Source organism: Haliotis rufescens, unplaced genomic scaffold (assembly GCF_023055435.1).
Source record: "Haliotis rufescens isolate VD_foot unplaced genomic scaffold, xgHalRufe1.0.p SCAF_11, whole genome shotgun sequence".
Lineage (NCBI taxonomy): Eukaryota > Metazoa > Mollusca > Gastropoda > Lepetellida > Haliotidae > Haliotis > Haliotis rufescens.
In genome coordinates, this window is record NW_025963791.1 from 7262412 (window position 1) to 7277542 (window position 15131).

Below are 15131 nucleotides of genomic sequence, written 5' to 3' on the forward strand. Positions count from 1 at the left end.
GTAACTAGCATCGATTGTGCTACCTACAGCCATCGCTGCGCGGTATCGCTTTTCGCATCTCTATTCTGGGAACTGCTAGCATCTATTCAGACGCTAGTTCCATACTGTGGCAACAGAGGTGGGTCACAAGATTCACGACACTCCGGAGATGGAATATGTACCGTAGACGATGTCTTTGTGTGAAGGAGTGAGACGATATGCTGACGTTATTGGTGCCACCAGTTGATCAGACCGCGCAATGTAATGGTTCAGTTTCATCGAGGCTAAACACGTGCAGGTATCCGCCAGAAGACTTGTGAATACCTTACGATCCGTGGATTTCGCGACGTATACTTCCTCATTAGCATATATATACAGTTGCAACAGTCATATATTGAGCCCCTTGGCTCTACGCATGAGTGATTTTATTAGATATTGACGGTGAAAGTGGCTCATCGAATTGTGGCGGGTTGTGAGAGAAATCGTCGTCGCCTCGTCACTAGCGAGTGATCGGGACATGGAAGAAGTTGCCGATTGGGTATAGGCCCCTATGTGTATTTCTTGAGGAGTATTGTGGCCCCCCAAAATGAGTGCCAACAATTCTTCCTCCCAATCATGCTCGGATAACGATCGTATGTGGTATGCTTTCCTGGCGTCCAGCTTGGTGACATTCGGCTTGGGTTTGGTGGTGATATTGTGTTGGAGATTAATAGCCTGGCTGTGTTGTGGCAAACGAAAACATGCCCCGGTGTCGTACAGGTCAGTCTGTCCGTAAGTCTAACTCACTGTCCATCTGCACGCCATTTGTTGTGATGTGACGTGGTTGTGTAGAATGTACCCTAACATCCATCTCTTCTGACCAAACTTACATGTCAGTGTCCATTGATCAATCATCTTCTTTCTCTCAGTCATGCTTTTGTTTTTGTAATATTTCATCTATTTTCTTCATCTATACTTTTAACTCGCCTTTATCACATGCCAATGTATTTATCACACAAGTGAGGATCCCCCCTCCCTCTGCATCCGCCTATGTAATGAATGTTTAAATTTCTATAAGTAATATAAAAAATTATGGGGTATTTTCAAGTTTGATGTATTAAATTTGACCAATGTTATTTGGTCTTTAATCAACAAATTACATCATTATCAACACGAACTGAGCATTTTAATCATTTATTGGAAATCTAGAATTTCAATGGTTATACAGATACATTAGATAATAATCCCTTGTATCATTTGAAAAAAAATATTTTGTCATGTTTAGGCTCCAGTATCTGGAGTAACTACAATGACTTTCACAAATATTAATATGTTTATGTCACAGATAATTTTGTAAAATTGTGTAAAACAACATAGATTTGTTTCCTGTAGAAAAAAATATGTTACGCAATGCATGTGCATTCGTGTGGATTTGTTTTGGTACATTTATGAAATATCAATACAACCCAATATTTTTATTCCAAACCCATCTATCTATGAATAGTTATCTTTGAATATCACCACATTTATATAATATGTTTTCCAAAGCATTTCTTTTCTTTGACATGTTTATTTACTTGTTAGTCGGCAATATCCATGATATCATGCCAATATCATGAATATGATGGTGCTATTCTATGACATAAACCTTATACATGTGCAATGTACTTTGAAAATACTTCTGCCCATATCCCCCCTCCAAAAGTTATATATATTTACATATAGCGTGTTTCTTCCATCCGTATATATCATGATATATTTTTAGAGGGGGATACAGGCGGAAGTCTTACCTGTGCTTTCTCTTTATCTGGTTCATTTCCAGTATTCCCTAATTTTTAAGATTGTATGTTATTAATTGGCATACTTTCCACCCACGACACACTGATAACTGTGTTGACATACGTTTTGCTATTTCTGTGATGAACTGCGCCTTTTGTGAATGGTGAAGTCTATTAAATGAAGGATCTGGCCACAATTAGTGTGCATGATAAACATGGTAGGAGAAAAGTCCCTTCATTGTACATATGTTTGATCATGTTGATGGATGTGGTATCTGACAGATACAACAATGTCTGTATTGAAATCATTACCAGATTGTATGAGTGTTGGCATTGTACATGTTGCTGACAGTGTTAGCTATTGAAATGGCCACAGTGTGAAGTTGGAGCTGTTACTGCTGTTCGTTGTCAAAAACCTTGTGAAATAATCCTGTTGAAACATTCAATTTTGATGTGAAGGTGGTTCACTGTCTTTATACTAGTTCCAGTTTCTAGTAATAAATGGGGGACATGGATGGTCCAGTGGTATAAAATGACATGCAGAATTGCACCCCTTAGCCATTCCAGGATCTGCTTTTGTGGGTTCATTTGTTTATTTGTTGTTTAACGCCGCACACAGCAATATTCCAGCTATATGACGGCAGTCTGAAATAATCAAGTCTGGATCAGATAATCCAGTGATTAACATCATGAGCATCGATCCATGTAATTGGGATCGATGACATGCATCAACCAAGTCAGCGAGCCTGACCACCCGATCCTGTTAGTTGCCTTTTCGGACAAATCCCGATTGTTGGTGTGTGTCTATGGGAGGTGAGGTGAAATGGTGTAAAACGTCATGTTCATGATCATTGCGCTTATTATATAGCATTGTGTGTATGTATGTGTGGCTGTTTGTACTAGTCTCGACTAATGATGGTTTTATAGTGCTAGCCCACTGAGATACCATAGCACAGATTAACATGAATACCCCACTCAGACACCGAATACTGACTCCGAGCCGACCAGTCCTTGTGTTAGCTCCTTAATGCCAAGGGCCAGACAGAGTAACAAGAAGTACCATCTTGTGTTTACGTATGATGCGGCCGGGGATTGAACTGGCAGATGCTCTATGCACTGGACCACTGAGGCTGTCATATATACCATGTAGAGTAATATTAATTGTGTTCAAAGCAGATATAAACCCAACTCAATCCACTCTCTCAACCCGTGAAGATCCGGGTTAGAATTGATCTTCAGCAACCCATGCTTGTCGTAAGAGGTGACTAACAGGATAAGGTGGTCAAACTCGCAGACTTGGTTGATGCATATCATTGTATCCCAATTGCATAGATTGATGCTCTTGATGACAATCACTGGATTGGTCCAGACTTGATTATTTACAAATCTCCATCATATGTCTAGAATTTTGTGACCTTAAACAACAAACAAACAAACTTTCAAACATTCACTCACTCAAATAATAATGTGTTGTTTTGCTTCTGTTACCCCAACCATCCCAGGTGTCATCATTTTCCAACATGTTATAATTACAAGGGTCAGAATATGTCCTCAGTAACCTATGCTTGTCATAAGACAACTAGAATAGATAGGGTGGTCATGCTTGTTGTTCGTACCCCAACGACGTGAGACATTGCTTATGTAATATGTACCATATGTGTTCCCATGATCTTTCATGTGAACAATTGACTTTCCTTTGCATGTGTTTGTGATGGCTGGTACCTGGTATCATCACTATTTGATAGTGATTCATAAAAACATGGTCATGATATAGTTGGATTTGTGCAATGGACTGCTAAAAGCATTTCTTATGATTATGGAAATGTTTTTTGGCACTTTTATTTAAAATAATATCAATCACTGGTTTCTGTGGTCTAAACTTGATTGTTTACAAGCCACCATCATATGGCTGGAGTGTTGGTGAGTGCAGCGTTAAACAACACACTTGCTTGTGTGTCTGTAAAATTGCTGATTGCTGTTAAACTATGAACAACAGGAAGATCAAGGTGACCTAGCGGTTAATGTATCTGCTTGTCACTTAGTAGGGATTTATCTAAGCTGATAATTTGACCCTTGTCTACAGTAAATGTCAGCAAAAATTGCCAATGTTAAATTCCCCAAATCATTCCGGTGATTATTATCATTGTGCCTAATGACTACGCTTTGCAAACATGGCAAAGGTCACTGGTATTTTACTGAGGACACAAATCAATAAAGAGGTAAAGGCTTTAAAGCTTAATCTTGCATCATTATTTAATGCTTAATTACCTCTAAATTTGAAAAAAATAGACTTTGTAGATTTTTTGAATTGAGAACAAATTAATGCTCTTTTTGTCATGGGCATTTTGTTGAAGCTGCTAGAATCAAACTGAGGCAGATATTCATCTGAGATTGTACATTTTTATCGTAACCTCACAAGGATTATATTTTCATGAATAATACAAATGAAAATGGCCACATTTTGTCAGGTCACAAGATGAGAAAATCATGTAATTGACAAGAAAAAAAATATTCTGTTTATTATGTATTTTCTTTATGATCTTCATGATCTTACTCTGAGTGAGTGAGTGAGTATGGTTTTACGCCTCTTTTAGCTATATTCCAGCAATATCACAACCAGGGAAACCGAAAATGGGGTTCACACATTGTGGCCATGTGGGGTTTCGAACCCAGGTCTTCAGCAGGACAAGCGAACGCTTTAATCACTAGGCTACCACACCGCCCCGATCTTATTCTGAAAACATGTAAAAAGTGTATTTTTAATGTATTTCATTTGTTAAGCACTTCATGAATGAATACAAATATTATATAATATGTTCTGTCTGTCAAAATGGGAGTTGAGGTACCATACAATTGCCCACATGCATACAACATGCCCTGTTGTGATGTTACTAGTATATCACTTAAACAGCTTCAGCCTCACTCACAAACTCCATTTTGGTTAAGACACATTATCAAACAAAATTATATTAATATTTTGTTATTTATATGTTGAAGTAACCATGGTAATTGAGATTAATTATTCTTATCACACTTTTCATCATGTTCATCAGCATAAATGACTAAAAGATGAAACAAAACAAATATTCAAAATGAAATGGAAAGTGAATATAATAATTATCTCTCAGTTGAGATGTTCGTATCATGAATTCTCCCAGGGTACGGATGATATTTTGAGTTTTTGAATATTTACTTATAATCATATAGGATATTGATAGTTTTCTCTGGATATTCAAAACAGTTTTCCTCCCATGGGTCGAGTCTATTGGATATTTGTAAACCCATAATAACCAATTATTTGTATTATTCCTCTAAGAATGCTGTTTAAGGTGGCATTGATGTAGAGTTCAGGAGAAATGTCCTGACAGCATTCAATCAGTAAATTAAGATCTGTACAAAAATACAGGTTATCAAGCTGAGAAGGCTTCATTGGGTAATTATGCACAGTGTTACACTACTGGGTTTTTAAATTTTCCATGCATATTATATGAAGCAGCTCAAATTATCAGGGTCATTTTAATCTATTTTGCGTATTTAATCCAAACATCCAAATTATCTGAGCTCTTTTGTCTGTCCTAAACAGTAAATGATATTTATTTGGGTCAAATTTTAATCAAAGAATAATATGATTCAGTATTTGGCTGTAATTCCGAGGCATTGCCTATTTTATTAATTACCATGTATTCATTTACACAATGGCCACATTGTAACACATCGTGGCTATATCTGTAAGCATTGTAAGGGTATAAGCACATGTGGCGTGGACCATATACTGCACAGGTGTGTGTGTGTTTATCAATACTGGCCTATAAACGTAATTGCATCATGGATGCCTGTGGTGGGCGGTGCATGCATGCTGAGTTTTGTCACATACAAAAATCTCAAGTTTTATCGGTTGGTAATTGGACACTTTACATCAAATTCCATTCAGTCGTTACTGTTCATGCCCTGTTGGCTTCGCCACATACTGAAAGAGAGTGAGTTGGGTTTAACGCCGCTTTTTAACAGTATTCCAGTTATATCGCGGTGTTCGTACTGTTAGTGTATTGTGGAATTACTTTGTAGCTCACCAGCATGAGTACCGGTATGTAAGATAGGCTTTTAGCAATATTCCAGCACTATCACGAGGGTGGATACCAGAAATGGGCTTCACACATTGTACCCATGTGGGGAATTGAACCCTGACTAACGGTGTGATGAGTGAACACTTTAACCCAGTGTCTGAAACTCAAACATAAGTTTTTACTGTTATCACGCCGAGTTCCCAGAGGCTCTGTGGGGATACCTGAAGCCCAATTTTATCAGAAAGTTATCAGCTTGTAAAACTTCTTTGTGACTACTCATTTGAAAGTTCTAATCCAAACATGATCCAACTGTTTATAAATATAAAATATAAATATAAAAGATATGTTTATCACATTACTTAAAAAATGCCTAATAAATAATTACTTAAATAAACTGTAGGTCGTAAGGGCCTACGGAAATTAAAAAAAATATCAGCCCAAGAACAAATCTGTCGGCCTATGGACCGATGTCTATTTCGAACACTGCTTTAAGCACCAGGCTACCCCAATGGCCATGATACACATGATATATGTCAGTGTTGATGAGTGTATGAAATGTGTACCATGATGTATATCATGCCACAACATGTCACAATCACAGACCAGATATAGTGTGAGACACCATGCTGCTTTGTGCATGCAATTAAAGTGGACCCGAGTTGTCGGAATGGTGTCCCTTCGATACCAGGATCTGCTGATTTAGGGTTCAAATCCTGAAGAACTTACTTATTTTGTATCTTCCAAATTGAAAATATATGTGAGGGTGTGAATGCAGTTATTAGCCAAAATCCACAAAATTACAGTTAAATACTTGTAGCTCACAATATTACAGCTATAGTTATATGATATAACACTAATAGACTTTAAACAACAACAGTGGTCGACTCTGATAGCATTGAGGTACCCCTGAGGTACAGAGGGAAAATATTACTGAAAGACATGTTTGGTTTCAGTCCTGTTATTGAATGGTATTAAAAGTACGGCACTGTATTACAGCGGCCAAGGACCTGTGAAGATCCGAGTAGAGAATAGGTCTTTAGAAGCCACTACTTGCTGTAAGAGGCAACTATGCTTGTTGTAAGAGGCGACTAACAGGATTGGGTGGTGAGGCTTGCTGACATGGTTGATGCATGTCATCGTATCCCAATTGTGTAGATGTATGCTCATAATGTCAATCACTGGATTGTCTAGTCTAGACTCAATTATTTACAGACCGCTGTTATATAGCTGGAATATTGCTGATTGCGGCATTAAACAACAAACAAACAGCAACCAAACTTTTCACGCAGAATCTACACAAAACAGTCACTTAGCTGATTCAGCTAGTGTTAATTCTGTCCATTCATTCATGCTTTCTTTTGTTACCATTAACATTTCTATCAGATAATGCATGGCTGTGTTTTTGCCTGATAACGATCTCAAAATCATAATTTTTATTTCAATACGATACGTCTCTGTGTGAACATGGTGAAGATCTGAGGACGCTTCCACAGAGGGTCGTCAATTGTCTAATTAGCTAATGAGCATCAAGGCTTCAGACTTCATGGTATGAGTGAGTGAACATATCTAATTGCTGTATCCCGAAAGGAGTACTGTTACTTTGTTGCAGATATTTTATACATCCCATCATGTCTGAACACTAGGACATAAAAGGGTGTACTATACAGGGTATGTTTCTGTACACAGGAATTCTGAATCAAGGTGGAAAAGCAAAAGCAAAATCGTTTCAGAAAGCTGACATCTGATTGGCTCAAGAACTCACTCATCCTTTAGTTAGATTGGTTGGCCAGATTTTGCTCAGGGTTCACCTGACACAACCTTGCATGTCATCGATCCCAATTGCGTGGATCGATGCTCATGATATTAATCACTGGATTGTCTGGTCCAGACTCGATTATTTACAGACTGTTGTCATATAGCTGGAATATTGCTGAGTGCGGTGTTAAACAACAAACCAACCAACCAACCAATCATGCAGAGAGATCTGATTTTAATGAGATTGACCTGGTATCTAGGGAGTCCCATATAGGCTCACCATTATCAGTTTAAGGGTCCCAGGCCTTAGCAGAGAATCGCCCATAGCTAACTTTCATTGTGGTTAGTAGGAATTATGTAAAGAACAAATAATGCATGCCTTAGTTGATAACATGTGCACTTTTATTGTTTTTGTTGATGCATTTCATTGGGTGCATGTACCTATTTTTGCTTGTTTATTTCTTTGTTTCTATTGTGTATTGGATGAATATTCTGCATCATGTAAGACCATGGCGCTGTTCCACAAAGCAATCTTAGCGCTATGACTGTCATGATCCTGTGTTAAATAGGAGTTACGAAATGTGTTAGGGGCCCATACTATACTTAATGTTCTAATGATTCTGACTTCCCTTGTGTCCAGATCCCCATCTGCCCAGAACCAGAAGGCAGCCCCCACTGCTCAAGGTCAGGGTCAGCAGGGGATGCTACTCAACAAGACCCCTGACCCTGAGATCGGATGGATGACTGAGGCCAAGGACTGGGCAGGGGAACTTATATCAGGGCAGACCACGACTGGCAGGATTCTGGTGAGTACACGTTACGACATGCCATCCTCCATTATCCAGGGTGTTTCATCTCCATTCTATTACGATAAATACCCACGACCTAATCGCCAACCTATCCTTTGTTTTGAGTCCAGATCGAATGACATGATGGCACAAATAGACATCCAATCAGATTAAACTGTTCCTTCATGACTGAAGGCAGCTGCGATATAACCAGTGCTCATCTTGCCTTGTGTACTGATCAGGAAACGTCTTCATCCAGTTAAAATATTCCATTTAAGTTTCCTCATTTGATGAAATATGTGATTGGTTGTTGCTAAGTTAGCAATACTAGAGATGGAGCAGGGAATTTCACTTCCAAAATGAAGCAATGGCAGCGAATAGGTCCAGGGTATCATTGTGAAGCGGAGATATTATGTTTTGGATAATCAAGAATGTTAATGACATCCTTACCTTGTCAGCTTGCTGACGGGGTTAACGTCTTTGGTCATGTTGACAAGGCTTCCATCCTCGGATTCGGCTGAATCCCATCCCATGACTTATGGAAAAGTTATGGAAGCTACACAGACATACTTGTTAAGGGTATATCCACTCTGTCATCTCAATGTGCTGATCTTTGGGATGGGAATGGATGAGATTATATCATCAATCATCACATCCTTTTGTCTTGATTTTTACAAAACAGTGATATTATGATGAGGTTGAGTGAGTGAGTTGGGTTTAACGCCACTTTTAACACTATTCCAGTCATATCACGGCGTGTCAGCTTAATGTAGGAGGAAAGCCCAAAGTGATGCAAGTCTCAGACGTTTACCACTTAGGTGAAACCCACAAGCACGGGTATAGTGCTGACAAACCTAGAAACATAATTGATATTGATTCGAACCCACAAACATAGGTTTCTGGCGTGCGCAAGGGATGCAACTCTGCACAGCGAATCGCGGTGCCTTAGGCGACTGGGCCACCCATGCCCCCTGATGAGGTTGAAATGACTGTGTTTACTAACTTAGTTACATAACAGTCAAGGACAAATCTGCACCATCCAAAGTTGGAAAAGCAACTGTGTCCATCCAACTCAGTCACTAGAGTATTGTTGGATACGTTTGGGTTTAAAAATGATGGTATGTGCAAAAGCACTACTTATAATACTTCACACCTTTTGAAGATGTAAGATAAGACATTAATAGTCCATATGAGACCCAACAGCATGAATGTGTTGGAATTGATGGATGATATACAAAATCATATGCAGACAGTTTGTAATACTCTGCACCCAAACATACATGAGCACATTCCAGCCTGTTCCTGTACATTGAGGTAGTCAGGACGTAAATATCTGTAAGTCAATGAGCAGCTGAAAGGTCCCCTAAAATGAACCCAGGAATGGGAAGGGCAATTAGTATGGTTCAGTCAGTTTAATCACCTCCACCAAGGTTGATTATAATATAAACATGGCAACAGCCTCAGAAAATAAATTTTTGAATCAAATCAATTATTTTGAAATGGAATCACCAATGTATACCTAACAGATCAAATACTTGTATAAAGGTGAGGACTGGTTTGAAAACTACTTCACGATCTAAATTAAATCTGAATCTGAAGGGTCCATTGTCCATTTATGTGGATCAACTTGGATGCAATGGCAGCCAGCAAAATAAGTAAAGCAATCAATTGAAAGGAATGAAAGGTGAGTGCACCCAAGTACACAGGAAAAGGTCATTCTAATGTTAATGAGATATTACCTGTAGAGTCATTCTTGGAACTCAGACAAATAGTCCCCTAATTAGGATATTGAAATAATCATTTTAAAACGATTGGTAATATCCTTGGAAATATTTTGTGTCCAATTTCCACTTGAACTTGTTGAATTGTTAAATTAAATAGAGATTTCATGCAATGTGTACATGATGCACTTTCCTTGTTTTTGTCTTGAAAACCAACCAGATTGATTTATATTTGTTATCAATGAGACTGCTCTGAATTTTTTAACTAAATTAAAATATTCAAAAATCCTGTATTTGATTGTATTATAATATAGAATTTTGAGATATGATTAATTAACACTGACAACCTTATAACCATATGTACGGATGTAATTCATTCATTCATTCATTCATTCATTCATTCATTCATTCATTCATTCATTTCAATTATGAGTGATCTCCAGCTGAGTGACGATTTTCCCAACATGCATCATATCTGATTTTCTTAGAAAATAAAAAAAAAATATGAATTTGCTTTTACCTTGATGAAATAAACTAGAGTTATCTATAATTATCTGTCATTGTAACGTCTGTTGTCAGAAGTGTTGCCACCAATTAATTCACCCTGTAGACAGTGTTTGAAATAAAAACAATTGCCAGGCTGCCATCAGGACCCACAGACTTTAGAAGCTGCAGGCCCTGACTTAACATCTTCAGGTCCTCATTTTAGAAACAACCCTGCAGCTCCTTGTGACAAATACATAGACCTGATAGACACGTAAACTAACTGAAGGCCATGACCCACACAACTTTGAAACTACAAGCCTGACAACAAATCTCCCTACCACGGCCCTACTGGCAAGCACTTATTTCGAACGCTCCTTGAAGAACAATTTTTGCTATGCGCGTATTGCCAAGCACAGAAAATAAACATCATTGCAATCGACAGTTTGTTGTTATTGATTTGTTACTTGTTTTTGCCATCAGTCAAAAAAACATACTTTGAAGTTAGAACTTTCAGTTGGCAAAACAATTACAATGCCTTGCCACTAATACCAGCCTCCATGAGTTAAACTAATAGGTAGGTAATGGAGTGAAACTTATTCTCATGATATTTTATTTCTAGCAAATATATCTTTCAAGTTACCATGGTAACTGAACCAAAATGTCTCCTATTTGCTGAATCTAAATGGCAATTTGTCAGTTTATGCTCAAGTCTTTCATTGTCTAAGATATTTGAGAATGGACTTCATACTGCTTTAGTCTAGTTCCTTCTGGTCTTGGTACAAGATTCTTGTGATTAATGTCTTCGATTCTGTTTATTACCAGATGAAATGATAGCTACTGCAAATGTCCACTGTTTAGCTTTGTTAACTGTGCGTAGCATTAACTGAATATTGATTCCATGTTTTCGAAGGTAGTATTGATCACAATGTTATTGAAGTAGTATATCATGATTAATGCTTACTGAATCCATATCCGGATTGTGTGTCCCAAACTGTCTTTGCGTACACTGTAGGTGTGTTTCTCGATATGTCAAGTTAAGAATTGTTTGCTTTAAGATAAAACACAAAACATTTCGGTCGGCTTTGTGTTGAGTGTTTGAAAATTAAACAATGGTGTCTTTGTGACATTGATTTGTTAAGGTCAGGAAATTAGAGTCCAACCTCATTGTGTTGACTGAAAGGATATATAACATTTACTTTTTGGCCTAGCTGAGGTCACGGGTGGCCAGTCGTCTTATTCATTGTGCAGAGCTGTATCCCTAAGGAGCTTCAGAATCCTGGGTTTGAATCCCAGATTCGCCCTGATTATATATCTTGGTTTGTCAGCACCACTAAGCTTGAGGGTTTCACTAAAGCGGTAACTGTCTAAGACCTGCATCACTTTGGGCTTTCTTCCCACATTAAGCTGACATGCCGTGATATAACTGGAATACTGTTTTAAGCAGACTGTTGCCAAACAGATGCAAAGAATCTCATTTCTTTGGTTTTGATAATTATGGCATTTTAGATTTTATTAACTGGTGTGCAGATCTGAGGTATTTGAATATTGGGAATATGAAATTTGTTAATTTCGAAATCCTGTCTAAGTCCTTTTATATCAACGCCAAACCTGATAATGAAGTCCATGAATTAAAAAAGACAAAACAATTTCACAGATACAAGTAGTACATAACCCATAATTGTTTGCAAAATACTATTTATATCTTCACCAGTACTCCAGACAGTAGGTAACTTTGTTCCCATTTCAGCGCTATTAAAAATATTCCTGTCACATTTTTAAAAAATGCCAAAAGTAAAAAGAGAATTTGAATTATTTTTGTTCTCATCCTGTGGACCAATATTTTCACGAAAACAATAAACTGAAGTGTCTAATTTTATATTTATTTGCAATTTTGACCACTGACCAAAGCTTTTGAAAAAAACAACTTCCAAAAGGTGCATCTACAACCCAAGATCATGACTCACTGCCTGCAACCAGTATGTGCACTGGACTGCACATTGTCTCATTGATCAAACACAATTAGGTGAAGGTCATGAGGACAAGGGCTAGTTATGACTGACAGCTGTGGAAGTGGAGCTGTAGAAGATGTCATTATGCCATGCAGCTGGTGGGTGGTTGAGCTGTTGTAAAACAAATCAATATTGGCACATCCTGGTCTTCGATTTTACCTTTGAGTGTATGTTATTGAAGACGTTGACAAGTGTTTTGCACTGTCTGTTTACACATGGTATATATAATCACTGCCTGCACAGATGATCATGTGTTTCTTGACTTGCTGTGAATACTACTCCTTGACTACTAAACTGGGAACATTCAGACATACATTGTTGATGGAAGTGTATGCACATGCTGTTGTACCCAGTTTTCAGATGCTGCTGTACACAGTTATCAGATGCTGTTGTTGTACAGTTGCCAGATGCTGTTGTACACAGTTGTCAGATGCTGTTGTACACAGCTGTGAGATGATGTTGTTGTACACAGTTGTCAGATGCTGTTGTTGTACACAGTTGTCAGATGCTGTTGTACACAGTTGTCAGATGCTGCTGTTGTACACAGCTGTGAGATGCTGTTATTGTACACAGTTGTCAGATGCTGCTGTTGTACACAGTTGTCAGATGCTGCTGTACACAGCTGTGAGATGCTGTTGTTGTACACAGTTGTCAGATGCTGTTGTCCACAGTTGTCAGATGCTGCTGTTGTACACAGTTGCCAGATGCTGCTGTTGTACACAGTTGTCAGATGGTGGTGTTGTACAGTTATCAGATGCTGTTGTTTTACACAGTTGTCAGATGCTGTTGTTGTACACAGTTGTGAGATGCTGTCGTACACAGTTGTCAGGTGCTGCTGTTGTACACATTTGTCAGATGCTGCTGTTGTACACAGTTGTCAGATGCTGCTTTTGTACACAGTTGTCAGATGCTGTTGTACACAGTTGTTAGATGCTGATGTTGTACACAGTTGTTAGATGCTGTTGTACACAGTTGTCAGATGCTGTTGTACACAGTTGTTAGATGCTGATGTTGTACACAGTTGTCAGATGCTGCTGTTGAACACAGTTGTGAGATGGTGTTGTTGTACACAGTTGTCAGATGCTGCTGTTGAACACAGTTGTGAGATGGTGTTGTTGTACACAGTTGTCAGATGCTGCTGTTGTACACAGTTGTGAGATGGTGTTGTTGTACACAGTTGTCAGATGCTGCTGTTGTACACAGTTGTGAGATGGTGTTGTACACAGTTGTCAGATGCTGTTGTTGTACACAGTTGTGAGATGGTGTTGTTGTACACAGTTGTGAGATGGTGTTGTTGTACACAGTTGTGAGATGGTGTTATACACAGTTGTGAGATGGTGTTGTACACAGTTGTCAGATGCTGCTGTTGTACACAGTTGTCAGATGCTGTTGTTGTACACAGTTGTCAGATGCTGCTGTTGTACACAGTTGTGAGATGGTGTTATACACAGTTGTGAGATGGTGTTGTACACAGTTGTCAGATGGTGTTGTTGTACACAGTTGTGAGATGGTGTTGTTGTACACAGTTTGTGAGATGGTGTTGTACACAGTTGTCAGATGCTGCTGTTGTACACAGTTGTGAGATGGTGTTGTTGTACACAGTTGTGAGAGGGTGTTATACACAGCTGTGAGATGGTGTTGTACACAGTTGTCAGATGCTGCTGTTGTACACAGTTGTCAGATGCTGCTGTTGTACACAGTTGTGAGATGGTGTTGTTGTACACAGTTGTGAGATGGTGTTGTTGTACACAGTTGTGAGATGGTGTTATACACAGCTGTGAGATGGTGTTGTACACAGTTGTCAGATGCTGCTGTTGTACACAGTTGTCAGATGCTGTTGTTGTACACAGTTGTCAGATGCTGCTGTTGTACACAGTTGTCAGATGCTGTTGTTGTACACAGTTGTGAGATGCTGTTTTTGTACACAGTTGTCAGATGCTGCTGTTGTTCACAGTTGTCAGATGCTGTTGTAAACTGTTGTCAGATGCTGTTGTAAACTGTTGTCAGATGCTGTTGTAAACTGTTGTCAGATGCTGTTGTTGTACACTGTTGCCAGATGCTGAAGTCAGACACTGTGGTCCACAATACCACAGTATATACTGCTCAGATTAACTATAGCAATATGATCGTCACGATATGGCTGAAATATTGCCGATGTGACGTTAAACTTTAACTCACTCACTATAGCAATATGAAAGAACCAAATTTCCTTAATTTCTTTTGAGTAGTATATTTATGTATCCCTATATACCCTTTGTTGACAGGATGTTTCCAAATAGGTATTGTCTAAGAAGCAAACATTACCCCAAAGCACAAAGTGTTACATGTTCTATATAATGGCATTGCCAATATATGCTACAGTTTGCAATCACAATAAATTACTGTCAGGTATAAACAAAGTGTCAGAAAGTGTCACATACACTATGCTATTAGTATACGCTTAAATATTAGATTATGATTAGAAGATTGATTACTTTGGACAGCTGTTGAAAACATGACCCTGTTGACTGATCAGCTATAGAAAAAAAGTTGATCTGTATTAGCAATCAATACTGATCATGGTGGTCAAACA

The 15131-nt window shown here is 38.4% G+C and overlaps 1 protein-coding gene across 12 annotated transcripts in view; it reads left to right on the top strand.

The window, feature by feature from the left end:
* The window catches only part of LOC124151768 (calcium-activated potassium channel slowpoke-like), a 135223-nt gene continuing 120092 nt past the window's right edge, over positions 1–15131 (top strand). For 8 of the 12 annotated variants that reach the window (XM_048392159.1, XM_048392158.1, XM_048392165.1 and 5 more), the window contains exons 1-2: positions 2–750; positions 8196–8361. In XM_048392159.1, coding sequence (XP_048248116.1) covers positions 566–750; positions 8196–8361 — 351 coding nt within the window. In that variant the 5' untranslated portion in view covers positions 2–565. Of the gene's footprint in view, positions 751–8195; positions 8362–15131 lie in introns of all 12 variants that reach the window. The other 4 variants (XM_048392157.1, XM_048392156.1, XM_048392161.1 and 1 more) reach the window with 2 other exon arrangements.